We start from the raw sequence: 15487 nt of genomic DNA on the forward strand, positions 1-15487 counted from the left end.
GGTATTGTTTATTATGTCTTTAATTAACAAACCCTCTTATGTGAGTATTTGGTTCTTTATTATGAGCCTCAGATGCAAAATTTCTTTTTTATTGTATTTGACGTGAATTCGAACTCAAAATTTATATTTGCTTGGATGTCATGTTAAAATGTATGATTGATGATAGGCCCGAAACATGAATTTTTAGCTATATTTCACACCTTTATTGACTACATTTTAATCGCGTTTGAGCTATAATGTAGTATTTTATACTTATTACGTGTGTTTTGTAGGACTTGTTCCCGAGTAAACAAGCATTTGAAGATAAAAAGATTAAAATAAAATTGGATGAAAAGTGTTGAACTTCCAAAAGAGGAAAAGATAAATGAAGAAAAAGAAGGCGGAATGGCGCCTGGAAGACCCTCTTACTTATCCACATTTGACATTCCAATGTTTGTAACCCCCCAACCTATTCAAAACTAGTATTATAAGCACCCCAGAGCGCAAGTGATCTTCAAACGCGCTGACATGGATGGCACATCAGTGTCCACCTCAAACTTTCAATGACACGTCAATTAACTTTTTCTTTTTTCTTAAAAACAAGACCCATCTTCAATAAAAAAAAAAACCAACGCCGACAAAGCCAGCTCCGCCGCCAATTCTCCAATAGAACTACCAGAAAAGTCCATCTTCACCACCATTTAATCTTCCTCCATCATCATTTTGTAAATTCTCAAAAAGAGAACATTGAAAAGAATTATAGCCACAATCGAACATGCACGACAAAGAAAAACTAACAATTCTTTTTCTTTATTCTGATACACATCACATAAATCACATCTGTAAGTATATATACCTAAAAGCTATAAGTATATGCAATTTGAGCAATGGGTTTGGGTGAATATTGCTGGAAATCTTACGGAAAATACTCGATCACGAACATTATAAGGAATTTTTGAACAATCTCATAGTTTGAGGCGTATCAATTAAGACATCAGTCCTTACGATATTTCATCCAAAAGATAGCAGTATCCTGCGATTCAACAAAGTTTCTTCTAATACAAAACTAGGAGTCAGAATCTAACAAAGATATAAGTAGTAGTGTAAAACCCGACAATTTAGAATATAAGAGGAAGATGTAATTTTTATTTATTCTCTTAATCTGTGTCACTCCCAAAAGAAAAAGAGTAGAATTTATATAGATGAACCACAATCTCATTAGAATAGATGAAGAAGCTCCCAACGTTAATAATAAGATTAATTGCAAGGATTAATGCAATTCAATGGTCAAATACCATTGTATGGAATGGACAAGACAATGATAACCATTCAATGACCATATTTAATTTGAACAATTTGAGTACAAAGACTAGCAAATAATCTGTTATGGTTTTAAGGAGTTTGTACCAAAATAATGGCTAATAAACAATAAGTGATATGTTTAACTTATTTTTGAGATATAAGAATTATTTTATCAACAAATATTGCATAATTTGTACGAAAAATGGATCAAAGGAGAAATGGGTGAGCTCTCACGGCCTCCTATGGGCGTTTCAATTTGGGATTCATAGTGAAGAAAAGAGGACGGTGCAGCCGTTTGCAACCGGTGACGGAGACGGTGGAGGACCATGGGGGTTGGCGGGGGACAACGAGAAAGGGGTAAGGACTATGGGGCAATTTTTTTTTTTTGTTTAGTTATATTTTGTTTAATTATCTACTTTCACGCTCGTTAAATGCGTGAAATACATTCATTTCTACAACTCAATCATCAAGTTGTCACATGGGTTCAGTCAACGGTCAGAGGGGTTTAAAATAATGTATTTTAACAATTAGATGGGTCTGGATGAAACCCCGTGAAGTACAGACATCGGAATGTTAAATCTAGATAAGTATGAAGGTCTCACAGGCCATTCCGCCGAAAAAGAATAAGGACATGATAATGCCTATGTGAAGAAGCAAATTGGAGGAATTTGCAGAAAAGGAGGTAATTGGAGATGTTATGTACGTGGAAAACAAATGATGAAGCAATGATTGGATGAAGTGGATAATTTCAAGGGCGACAATATATTTGTCTACGTGTTATCAAATGCCTGACAAGATAAAATAGAATTTTTGACCAAAATAAGCTATTATTTAACCCAATTCACCAAAATAATACGTTTTTAATTTTTTTTACAGAACTAGCATAAACGTATTCCCGAAAGAACGTATTAGCATTATTTTATTCAAAAATTCTGACGGAAAAAACAGCTAATAATTGGACGGCGTTAAAATAAAAGTCGTTACTGACAGTAACGATTTATGCCTATTATGTATCCCAAGGCCACGACTATTAGTTATCTCTTCATTTAAAATAACGACGTCGTTCAATGTTTTCTAATAAATGTGAATAGATATACAACTGAGGAGCTCATTCAACAAATTTTCCTTTTCAACCTAAAACCCCTCTTCAAAATAAAACCCTAGCATCACTATCACCAAGGGAACAACAAAATTTACTCGATCCATATATTATTTTATCTATCTCTACAAATTGATTTTGTTCCGATGATATAGATTGTGACGTTTATTGATTTTTTGCCGCAAGTTTTAAATGTGAAACTTTCAAAGCTCAGTATTTTGTGCGATTTTGCTTGCAAAAATCGATCAAGAAGCTTGGAACAGGATACTGTGATTAAGGTATGTGTTTTTTCACACACTAGTATAGTGGAAGAATTCTGGATTACGTTTCAAACTTTCAATTTCTGGATTAGAAGATAATGGTATGACGAATTTCCCCCTTTATCTTCAAAAAAATGTAGTATTCTTGTTTCTGTGTTTTTTCGTTTGGGAAGCTACGGAGTTTTTTCCTCTGTTTTTTCACTTTCTTAAGAAGATGTTGATGTTCACATTTTTTAGGCAAAAAAAGCATAGAAGTTTCATAGAAAATATTCACTTGTGTAGGTATTTTTGTTTTATGGCGGAAAATAATGCATATCAGATGGATCCGGGTCCACTCGACTCGTCCGTATTGAATGAACAACTCACCCATAGGTCACGGGATATATGGGATGGAAAGGATAATGTGATTTTGAATACAAGGAGATGTGATGGAAATTTTTGGGACTTCGTAAAGGAACATCCAATTGATACACGAGTCTTGGAAGTGATTAGACTATCGGGATTGTACGGTGTTTATAGATCTCATCGACCTACTATTGATCGTAGTTTGATTACTTCATTAGTTGAAAGATGGCGTCCTGAAACTCATACGTTCCACTTTAGGACGGGAGAAGCGACAATCACCTTGCAAGACGTAGAGGTGTTGTATGGCTTACCCGTGAATGGTGATCCAGTACTTGGGAATGAGTTGGCGAGGAGCACAGAGGATTGGAAAGACATTTGTCAAAGATTATTAGGTTTTAGCCCACTTCCTGGAGACTTTAAAAAAAATAGCCTCAAGGTATCTGTACTTAATCAACACATGCTACGTCATCCAAAATTACTTGACACGGCAACACAAGATATGGTCAATCAGAAGGCTAGATGTTATATGTTTTGGATGATTGCTGGTATGATGATGGCGGATACATCTGGAAGTAATTTGAAGCTTATGTACTTACCTATGCTCGAGGACGTCAACACAATAGGATCTTACATTGGGGTAGTGCGACCTAGCGTGCTTGTATCACTATCTTTGTAAGGCCTCACAGGCTGAGCAACATGAGATAGCGGGATTCCTACCACTACTACAGGTATACCTAAAAATATTAATAAAAGTATTAACTGTATTTATAAAAAAAACTTGTTCAATTCCTAAACGTATAGTTCTCTTTCTTCTAATTAGATTTTTCTAACCTTCTTACATGGAATGCTCCTCCCAGAGTATACATATAGTTCTCTTTATTTTCTTTGTAGCTAAACGATAAGATTTTTTATTTCCTTTTTGCTATAATGAAAAAAAATGATGTTGATTGTTTTAGTTTACTACGGCGGTTGCATTAAATGATGCTGAAATTAGTGTTTTTTCTTCAGGTTTGGGCATGGGAGAGAATTACTATCCTCAGGCCCCAGATATTAAAACAAAGGGACGCGAATCTTTGGTTTACCTAGGGGTCCACGCGCTACTAGATGGTTTGCACATTTTAGTTGGACCAAAACTACCCAATATGTGTTGAAAGTTTTAGGGATGCACTTGATTCCATGACGGAGGATCGGGTACAATGTTGTATTAGTTTTGTTTTAATTTTCATGTATATTGTAATTGTAAGGACTCATTCGATTTATTTGTTTCATTTAGTTTATTTGGGAACCATATTTCGATGAATTAATTGAGAGCCTTCCGATTATTGTCGTGTTGGACGAAATATATGGCGTGCTAGAGTCACAATATTTTGTTGGGATGTTGTCGAGGTTCACTTGCCTGATCGAGTTATGAGGCAATTTGGAATGATACAGGAGATACCACTAACTCCGTTTCCATTTGATCCCACACATTTTAACCACGATCGTCGGGGAAGGCCAAATACAAATTGGGAATTGGAGCATGCACAATGGTTGCCATTTTGGCACCAACGACTTCGATACGTTATTAATGCACCGGTCAATCATGAACCACTTCGGTACGATGACCCCTACCTTGTTTGGTTTAGACGCATTACTCGTCTTGTTATTGGTAATCCTACTTCGCGTCCTCAGCGGCAACAAGGTTATGTGCCTAATGCAACGGCTTATGAAGCAATGGTAAGTGGTGCATATTTATTTTGGTTCAACATTCCTACATGTTTCTTGTATATACAATGTGAAAACTGCGCATCGATAATCGGTTCTACACTAGTTGCAAGATATTAATAACTTCCTTTGTCTTTGTTGTTTCGGTTAAAAGATCCTACCAAATAACTGATCATGTATAAATTAATCTAGTGGTTCTTAAGTTTAGTTTCGTGTGAACTATTTGATAGATGGTATATTACAACTTGTGATATACTAACCACCTCTTTCTCCTTTTTGAAACTATGATGCATGCTCGCCCATAATTCTCAAGCAAATTTGTGTTAAAAAGTCTTGTTTGGTTCCATGAAAATGCATACGGGAAGAGTATTACTTTACTATTCTAAAGATGCTTGATTTTGATGTGGTTTCACACAGGTGCGTTATATTCATTCAGTGGTTGATAAAGCAAAATCACTCGGTGATCAGCCATTATTTGAGGAATTTTATATGTTTCGTGCAATGGTGCGGAGTGAAGGTGAAAAGTGCTTGACATATGTGCACGAGGCTGATAGAATTCATTTGCAAGCCGATTATAAAAAAGATGGGGTACATGCTGACCATACACGTCCCTCTGTTCGTAGGCGAGGAAAAGGTGGTGTTCTTTGGTAGGAGGGAACGTGCTATTAAGAGAGGTCAAGTGTCTATTGAAATGGATGAAATGCATCAGGAAGATGCCCAAGCATCCGGAAGATGATCCAGCAACAACAAATTGTAATATTGGTTCCACTTCAAGGGGCGACACTCACGAATTCACTCAGGCATCAGGTATGACATATCAACCAACAACTACTCAGATTGTGCCATACATGACGCCACAAACTCCACAATATTCAAGAGATCCAAGTCTTTCGTCTTTTGAGAACATATTTGTTGAGAATGGTCCTGTTTTCAACTCATCTTTGTGCAAATATCCATCGATATCCCCGAGGCCACTAATAAAGATGATGGGCGGGACTCGATATTGAGATACAAGGTAATGAGTTGGATGATTCCAACGATGAAGTGGATGGTGAACCATCAATGAGCGAAGCGTAAAATTATTCGTAAGCGTTGTGCGGCCGGGAGTCACTTTCTTGATCGGCATGGTAGGATTAAAAAACGCGAGAGAAGTAAAAAGCAGCAAGGTAGAAGCAAAAAGAAATGAATGCATCACTAATAGTTTGGCTCGTAAGTAAGATGAAGGCACATAATCTCGCTGATCTAGTTTAGTAGGAATGAATTTTTTTTTTTTTTTTTTTTGTTGCTTTCTTTGGTGTTGTTTTGAAGTTTTGGAAAAGAAAAACGGCTATGGTGTATTAGTCTTTTTTTGCTTTTTGTATTCAGCTATGGTGCAAAGAAGTTTTAATTGGAAGTCATGATTGTATTTGGTTTTTGCTAGCAAGTCATGATCGACATTAACCTTCAATCATGAATCGGTGTTGTTTTGAAGCTGGAAAAGAAACAGCTATGGTGTATTAGTCTTTTTTTGCTTTTTGTATTCAGCTATGGTGCAAAGAAGTTTTAATTGGAAGTCATGATTGTATTTGGTTTTTGCTAGCAAGTCATGATCGACATTAACATCTGGGACAGAATTTTTTTTTTTTTTTTTTTTGCTGTTTCTTGGTGTTGTTTTTGGAAAAAAATGGCTATGGTGTATTAGTCTTTTTTTGCTTTTTGTATTCAGCTATGGTGCAAATTCCCATCCACTACAGGAGAATATTCATACTTTTTAATCTGATTTGTATTAGTTAAATTTCTTAACATTGATTATGTTAAGTATGCCGGGTCCGGCATAAGTATGCCGGGTCCGGCATAACTTTGATAATTCCTTCACAAAGTTATGCCGGGTCCAGCATACAAGTTTGCCCATTAAAAGTATGCCCCCATCGGCATAAATTTGTTAACGAATTATCAAACTTATGCCGATGGGGGCATACTTATGCCTTATGGGCGACTTTGCCTTGAAGCATATATATGTATTTGTCATTCCAAACTAATTATGGGTTGCATTGTATAGCAGTATGTTAATTGTTAAACACCACGAGGCACGAACCCATTGTCATTAACGTGAGATACTAACTACTATTCGCTTAATTCGAACAATTTATTGTTAGGTTTTGAATATATATACGAGGATCCACACGAATGCAGAATATTGATTTGTTAATTTCTTTGGGATATAACTTAATTACCACAAACTCATTTGTCATGGACGCAAAGTTTTATGGTTACTTTAAATTTAATAGCTCGGATTCGAAAAAATCTAGTACTCTATATTCCGTTAAGTTGGACATATCGCTTGGGTTGCTTGTCTCAAGTGAATTCATACTTATGTTAATTGTTGTTAATTTGTAAACCGAGATTAAGCATGTGAGTTGGAATAATATCCGCATAAGAAGATTAAAATGCAAGCTCGATCCGAGGCATACTTTCTTAGAAATGCAAAGTCGAATATCTTTGGAGGCGGACTTTTAGTTATATTTAGTTATGCCGGATCGGCATACTTTTAGTTGTGTTTAACTAAAAGTCCGCCGGAGGAAATGACGTTTAGTTATGTTTAGTTATAAGATTTTTAGTTAAACATAACTAAAAGTCCGCCGGAGGCGAACTTTTAGTTATGTTTAGTTATGCCGGTCCGGCAGACTTTTAGTTGTGTTTAACTAAAAGTCCGCCGGAGCTGAGACTTTTAGTTATGTTTAGTTATGCCCGTCCATTCTCATATCGTTTCTTATATTGTATTGTCTCGGTTATTAGTATTAGGAAAACTTAATACATTGATACGTGGTGATTTTCAGGTTCAAGAGGAGTTGAGTATTTTGGAAAGGAAAGCATCACTGATAGAGGAAATAACAAAAGAAAATATGAAAATGCAGGAGTTAGCCAGATATCCTTGAATGCTTATTGTTTGGGCTCCTTCTACTGAAAGTTAATTATTTATTAGATTAGCTCATTGGTGGAGGAGAAATGAATCTACTCACTCCCCCTATTAGATTAACTGATTAACTGATTACTAATGAACTAATATAATAACTTGACAAACTCGACTAACACTAAGTTTGACTACGGGTTGGACATTGACGCCTATCATGTCCAGTTTGCCTACACAACCCGCAAGCTCGCCCATATACTGCAGGACCACGATCCATCTCATTAGGAATTCTAGTTGTCCTTGGTCGATTGGGACGACGATAGAGTTCATTACTTGTCATTCTAAAACTTGGAGATGGCCAATACGCCTCGTGCCCAACTGGCGAGAATGACCCAGAATACGTTGTAGCATAATTCTCTATTGTGAAATGCTCGCTGACAAAATTTCTAGCCAATCCGCCCATTCTTTCAGTAACCTTCATGACATGTGAACATGGAAACTGCAAATTAGGCCATTTTCCACAATCACATTTTTTTTCATTCAGTGAAACACGGTGAGGATTACCACCAGTACCATCAACCTGCATAGATCTAACCTCATATACCCCTGTGGGTATATTCCAATCATAAACAAAGTGCCTTTTTGAACTTTCATAGTTCTTTTCCCACTTCATTTTGAACCTCCCCGTCCATAGTTCATTTTGCTCCAGAAGTTGCTGCGCTACTTGAGACCTACGAGTATACCGTTCAACAGTTTGCCCCAATGACAGTTTAACCATAGCAGTGACAGGCAAGCCTCGTGCTTTCTTCAGAACTCCGTTGAACGACTCTGAAAGATTTGTTGTCAACACTCCCCATCTTTTTCCATCATCATGGCTAACTGTCCATTTGTCCAGGGGAATTTCCATGAGGTATTGATATGCTTCAACATTTTCTTCCTTAATTTCCCACATCAAGGCTTCAAACTTCCTTATTTGATGGGCTGAAGCTGCCCTCCACATCATCGAGGTCCTTGTTTGGATATCGAGATTGAAAATTGCTCTTAAGATGCCTTAGGCAAAATCGATGGAAGGCCCGAGGCTCTTGATACCGCCGCAACTCCGATAAACTAGCCAAAATTCCTTTTGCCCTATCAGAGATCACACATATATCTTCTCTATCCTTTATCACATGTGCGCTCAAATTCCTAAAAAATCATTTCCATGCCTCTTTCGACTCCCTGTCAACAATAGCAAATGCTAGAGGAAGAATGTTATCATTTCCGTCAATTCCAACAGCAATTAATAATTTGATGTCATATTTGCCATACATATGAGTTCCATCTACTGAAATAACAGGCCGACACGTTTGGAATCCATCAATGCATGGCTTGAAAGCCCAAAATACAAACTTGAAAGTTTTTACCTCTGGTGAACTCGTAGACTCTTCGTGTTTCCATTCCACAATTGTTCCATGATTAAAGTGCTGAAAAGCTGCAAAAAATTTAGGAAGCTCACTAAATGAATTTTTAAAGTCACCATACACCAATTCAAATGCGCGTTGACGTCCAAGCCACGCTTTCCTGTATGTCACTTGATGACCAAATTTCTCGTGAACCCTAGCCATGACATCTACTACTAACAACTTGGGATTTTTTCGAATTTGGTTTAGAAATAAGGATGCAATCAAATTGGTATCTAGGTTGACATGACCTGTCGTAAGCCCTTCAGTCTCACATCTATGATTATCAACATACTTTCCTATCTTCCAAAGGTTATTTCCAACCTTCCGACCTCGAAGAAACCATAGACAACCTAATAAATTATAAAACTTGCATCTCACAACCCATAGACTTTTGTTTGACGTTATCACCTCAAACTCTTTATTTTTGCGCAAACTCCAAATCGTCACGGCCCGTTTCAATTTTGCTTTCTTTGCTAAAATACATATTCTTTTCCAAGTCTTTGTTGGCATCCTCGGACCAAGCTGAACAACATCCCATCTCAGATTCTCGTGTAGAAATGAAAATATCTTCCTCGTTCTCCAATGTCGTAAAGTAGGGTATATCATGACATGGAATTTCGGACACACCATGACCAAATTGATTATGAGGATTTACACCAATATTATTTTGAAGTAAATCTCCACTATCATCGATATATTCATCAGGTTCACTTTCTCTTTCACTCTCTTCATCCTCTCCCGAAGGGTCGTCATCCTCTGAATTTTCAGAGCTAATTTCAGCATTTGCATCATTATACATATCAACGCTGGCCTCAGCTTCTCTGTGGAGAAAAGGAAGAAACCATATTAATAAATTGTAGTAAGATTGTAGGATATATAAGCAAGTTTTTTTCTCTTAGTGAGAAAATTTATACGAGTACGAGCACATTTAAAAGTTAAAAAATGCAACAATTTTGAGGTTTCTAATAAACCTATTCTAGCACTAAATAATTGAAGCAACAATTAAAAACATGTAAAAGTGCAACAATTGGCGGTACAAATATCTTCTGGGGAGTACATATAATTTGACTAATTTATTTGTTGAAAATATATAAACCCAAGCTATCGAAAAAAATCTAATTTTTTTGCTTACACAGCCTCATATTCTCCGTGGCTACTACTAGTACGTCTTTGACTACTTGAGCCTTCATCAAATGATCGATGACCATGCGTGCTAGGACCTGCACCAAATGATTGACGGAAACCATGTGTCGCACTATATGATGACACATTGGTGTGAGATTGATTATAGAAATTTGGATTGTCGTGCATCGGTAATTCTTTGGAATGATGGTTGAATAATCGGTTACGCAAAAAACGAGGCCGACCGGCCATAGCAAATCCATAATTTTGAGCCAACAAATTCATGTGATAACTATGCTGACCACTCATTTGAAATACATTATTTTGATTTCCTGGTTTGGTCTTTACATAAATCTCCAAAATATTTATATCGATCTTATCCGCAAATTTTTGCGGTATGGCGAAAAATTGTAGCAAGGACTGGTCATTCTCAATTTTAAACTCAATGAACCTTGTATTGTTACCTTGAAATGAGCATGGATATTTTCCAGAAATATCAATTTGAATATTTTCACTATTTGTCCCCATCTTCTCATGCAATAGTTCAACCAATTCAAAGATAGTTCGTTGAAATAAACATGCTAACAATCATTTTGGCACCTTCGGTATACCGAATCCGTTCATTTCGATAATTATTTCGCCACCCCAATACAAAGCAACCATCACATTATGTTCAAAATTGGCCATCTTTACTCCTACACGCGAAAATAAGACACTTATTATTATTAATATAACAGAAAAATAAATTAAAACTATAGTATTATTTTAACATATTACAACATATTTGACTTAATTAACTCATACCGTTGAATTTTTTAATGTTGTTCCAACAATAGGCCACACAAGTAGAAGCTTTCTTTGAAAATTGTTGGAATGTGTTTGAACATTCGTTTCATACACTATATTTTATAATGATCGTGGTTTGTTCAAAACGTATGAGGAAGAGGGACTTTAGCAGTGTGTCGTTATTGTGTGTCACGTTTTACAATTAAAACGTAACTATTGATCACGTTTTATAGTCAAATCAGTCAGAAGGATTCCCAATTTGCAGGATTCTCTGCAAGATTCGATTGCCGTGCCTAGTTTGGGTAGAAACGTAATCCGCGTCGATTTACGTTTTATCCTAAAATCGTAACTCCGAGTTACGACTTTAACATCAATCAATGTCAGATTACGGAGAAGGATTGCTCGTATATGGATTCTCTAAAGTCGTTATCTGACAGTAACGTATTAGGCATAATACGTTACTCACAGTTACGAATTAGCTTTTAACACCGTTAACCACCAGCTATTTTTCCCGTCAGAATTTTTGAATAAAATAATGCCTAATACGTTACTCAGGAATACGTTTATGCTAGTTCTGTAAAAAAAAATTAAAAATGTATTATTTTGGTGAATTGGTTTAAATAATAGCTTATTTTGGTCAAAAATGCGATAAAATAGAAGCAACATTGAAATTGTTGCTCAGTACCTGAAATACCTTGCAACCAACGAATTCAAAATAAATTGCAGAAGTTTTACCCTGCCGCGACCCACTGGGCGTAGGCGAATTTCGGCCTTTTTTTTATTTTCCGATTTTTTAAGGTATATTTTGGTCCGGGCACTTTCGAGGTATTCTATAAATACATGAAAAATGCGATTTTGAAGGGACTTTTGACTTAGAAGGCATTGGAGGCACGTAGAAGAGAATTTGACGGCCGAATTCATTACTTTCCATCACGATTCGACTCAATACGGAAGTTTGGATCAATCGTCAATTGTAATGTTTTCTACTTCTATTTCTTCTATGTTCTTTTATTCTATTATGGAGTAGTTTTCTTATAGGGTTTTGACAGACATGATGTATTGATTGACGTTTTTAGTTTCGATTCTTATTTTATTGCTTGAATTCTTTAATAGGATTTTGAATTTAATTGCAAATTTATTTATTATTTTATCTAATCGAAAGAAGAATAGTTTGGTGAATATCTTTACATTATTTTGTTTGGTTTTAATTGGTGATTCTTCTAAGTAATCGAAAGAACTTCTCAAATTATTGGTTGAACCAAAAGAGGAAAATATTCGAGAGACGTTTTCCTTGAGACCAAACCCTTAATGTTTTCTTGCATATGTTCACAGGCTTTTCATCAGTCTTGAACTCATGGATAGTAGTTTGGATAGTAGTTTTATTTGATTATTGAGATATTTTTGGATGCTTTAATTGGAAGAGAAAGTGTTTTATGAATTATCTTAATGTAAATCTAATTTAGCTCATGATTGAATGATTTATTGAGTAATCGGAAGAGACTCTTGAATAATTTATCTTGGGTTATAAGTTGACGATATTCGTGAGAAGTCATCTAAAGATCTATTACTATCCATGATTTTTGAATATTCTCAGGGCTTGCATTAGTTTAATTTGTGAAATCTATATAAATAATCGGAAGATGTTTATTCGATTTTTGAGTAAACTAATTACTTATTAAATTCGAGAGAAAATTTAGAGGAGAATGATAAAACGAATCGAACCTAATTGCTAAAATCTCGCATCTGTCTTGTCTACTACCCTTATTTCTCATATTAATCGTAACCTTTGCTTTTGTTGTCAATTGTCTTTAGTTTCATTGTAGTCGATAATCGTGGTTTATAACCACAACAAATTCAAGTTTTTATTCCCTGAATAATACTGAGCAAGGTTCCGTTTGAGTAATTATTTGTACCAATCTCTGTAGAGACAATCTTAAACTATATTATCTTTGACTAGCGAAGCGCTTAATTTATACTGGGTTTTGCGCTCGTCAATGATCATATCATTTAAAAATTTAAAATTGTACTGAATATCCTTTTAATTACTTAATTCAGTTTTCACCACCAAAACGTTAGAAAAACCTTTCTTCTTCCCAGAAATCCTTTAAAAAAAAAAACACTTCTCAAAATAAGTAATTTTTCGCCGCTTGGCCAAACAGACTTTTAGACTAGTCTTATTACTATATTTTTTGGTTTATACTTGATAGGCTTGGCGTACATAGCTTTAAGTTGACAGTCTTGTTCGCACTTTTGGATGACATTTAACATTGGGAGACATATGTTTGCCTCTTGCTTGCTTGGATACTTCAAAAGGTTGCTTACAAGTATGTATTACTTTGGGGGTAATCCTTTAACTCTTGATTATATTTGGGTCTAAATTTAATAAAAGGTTAATTGACTTTGTTTAATAGGTGGTCCATTATCATAATTAGATCTAGGGGTGTACATGGACCGGGTTGGTTCGGATTTTTTAAACACCAAACCAAATCAATTGCGTCGTGTTTTTAAATTTATACACCAAACCAAACCAATAAAATTCGGGTTTTTCAACCTCGGGTTTTCTCGGGTTATTCGGTTTTCTCGGATTTTTCGGGTTTTTTTTTTCGGAATAGTCTTGATACACATATAACTTTTACTTCAAATATTTCTGTCCTAGTAAGATACAACTATATAATTAAGGTGTTTCTTAAGAAAATAACACAAAATGTGAGAAGAGTGATAACATTGTATTAAAATATTCAACAAAAACTAATAAAATCGGTTAAAATAAATATTGCTAATTAACAAGCCATAAAGAAAATGACCATAATCTAAAAATACTAAGTCATGCTAAAATAAGCACGGCTAATAAGTATTAGTTACATGAAAAAGAAAAAAAAAACTTAAGTTATATATTTTCACTCTCTAAACTAATTATACAAAACTAAAGAATAGATATCCAACATTATTGTCATTCCTAGTGGTAAATTGAATTTCTTTTGTTAGCGTTAGTGTTGGTGGTTTTGGTTTGAACTTTATTTGAGTTACAAATATCGATAGGATATAAAACTTATTGACATTCAAAATTCTAAGTTCAAGCTTGAATAATATGATAATAGATAAAAAAACTACGAAAAAATAAAAGAAATATTTATAAATTCCATTACAAATAAATATTTTTATGTATAAAATATTTTAAAAATTGAATACATGTAATGTCGGGTTGGTTTGGTTCGGTTTGACTTTTTTTAGTTAAAACCAAACCAAACCAATTATGATCGGGTTTTTTTTCTCAAAACAAACCAAGTCAAACCAAACCACTAGTCGGGTTTTTTTCTCGGTTTGACTCGGTTTATCGGTTTGGTGTGGTTTGTCGGTTTACTTTGTACACCCCTAATTAGATCTTTTATACCACTTAATATTATCTATCTTCTTTTATTTCCTTGTTTCCCTTCTCCTTTTAGTTTTTGATTTCATTGTTTGCCGTCAGAAATAGATATGCTACTTTAACTTTATTTAGGAGGCGATGTAGGCAATTAAATTTTGTTGGATTTGAATGGCTTTTATCCTACATTTAATGGTCCAAATAAATACATGCGCTATTATAATTTTTTTTTTTTTATTTAAATTTAATTGAGTTGATTCAAATAGAAATCCAATGTTATATTGGGCTAGCCCATTGTTGGCCTCTACCAAATGTGCCCACCTATGTAGTTCAGCCCAATGGCCCATAAGCCTTTCTTGGAGGCTACTCCATCTTACACCTAAATTTATCGCAAATTCTCAGTTATACACTTAAACTTTGCAAGTAATAAAGCATCGCTCCGTACTGTCCAAAGTGGACCTTATAGGGCCACATGGCATTAATCATATAAGAAGTGTATTTGCCTAATTAAGAACGCGTGAGAAGCAAAATATAAATAAAAGATTTCTAGATTTCGTTAGAGAAATTCTATAGCAAGTGAAGAGAAAAGATGTATCTCCTTTCTATCTCGATTTCCTCTCCAACTTCATTAGCTGTCTCTCCTCCATTCTTGCCCAAAAATTAAACGCCGACTTCCTCTAATTCTCCCTCCATCTCCACATCCTCACCAAATTCCTCTATAATCATTGGATTAGATTGCCTCAATCTCTATCGGATCACTTTCCGCAGATTTTTCATAAAATTTTTACATCCTTAATTTTTCCTTACACATTTTTTTTGCCCTTTTTTTTACGCACCATAAAACTTTCAAGTGCTCGTTTGGTAATTTTGCTCAATATGGTATTAGATATAAGTTTAGACAATATCAGAAGGTATTAGGTCGTTCACAAAGTTTCAATGCGTAACCAAAAATTCATGACAACTTCATGGGGGATATTTATGTATTATCTCTAAAAGAAAAGGACTTGAGGAAAAATAAATTGAAATAAAAAAAAAGAAGAAGAAGAAGAAACTATGATTTCAAAATCCATTACTCCGATTTACCTACATCACACATCACACATCACACATCACTGAAAACATCAAATCAAAGCTGGGAAAAAAAACACAAAACACAAACAATGATGTCCCAAATTGGAACCATCTCAAACCCAC

At 35.0% G+C, this 15487-nt stretch overlaps 1 protein-coding gene across 1 annotated transcript; it reads left to right on the plus strand.

Annotated features, from left to right (window-relative positions):
• Positions 1-2847: 2847 nt before the first annotated feature.
• Positions 2848-6235, plus strand: LOC132053852 (serine/threonine-protein phosphatase 7 long form homolog). The gene is made up of 5 exons (XM_059445948.1): positions 2848-3643; positions 4297-4701; positions 5107-5235; positions 5313-5632; positions 6214-6235. Exons 1-5 carry the CDS (start codon positions 2855-2857, stop codon positions 6233-6235), a joined length of 1665 nt encoding a protein of 554 aa, XP_059301931.1. The 5' UTR covers positions 2848-2854.
• The last annotated feature ends 9252 nt before the right edge of the window (positions 6236-15487 follow it).

This window comes from Lycium ferocissimum, chromosome 4 (genome assembly GCF_029784015.1).
Source record: "Lycium ferocissimum isolate CSIRO_LF1 chromosome 4, AGI_CSIRO_Lferr_CH_V1, whole genome shotgun sequence".
Lineage (NCBI taxonomy): Eukaryota > Viridiplantae > Streptophyta > Magnoliopsida > Solanales > Solanaceae > Lycium > Lycium ferocissimum.

Coding starts and splice junctions, on each gene's coding strand:
- LOC132053852 (XM_059445948.1), top strand. CDS start 2,855: ATGTTGATGTTCACATTTTTTAGGCAAAAAAAGCATAGAAGTTTCATA. Junction 3,644..4,296: donor TAGTGCGACCTAGCGTGCTT/GTATCACTATCT, acceptor ATTAATTGAGAG/CCTTCCGATTATTGTCGTGT. Junction 5,236..5,312: donor GCTTGACATATGTGCACGAG/GCTGATAGAATT, acceptor CTCTGTTCGTAG/GCGAGGAAAAGGTGGTGTTC.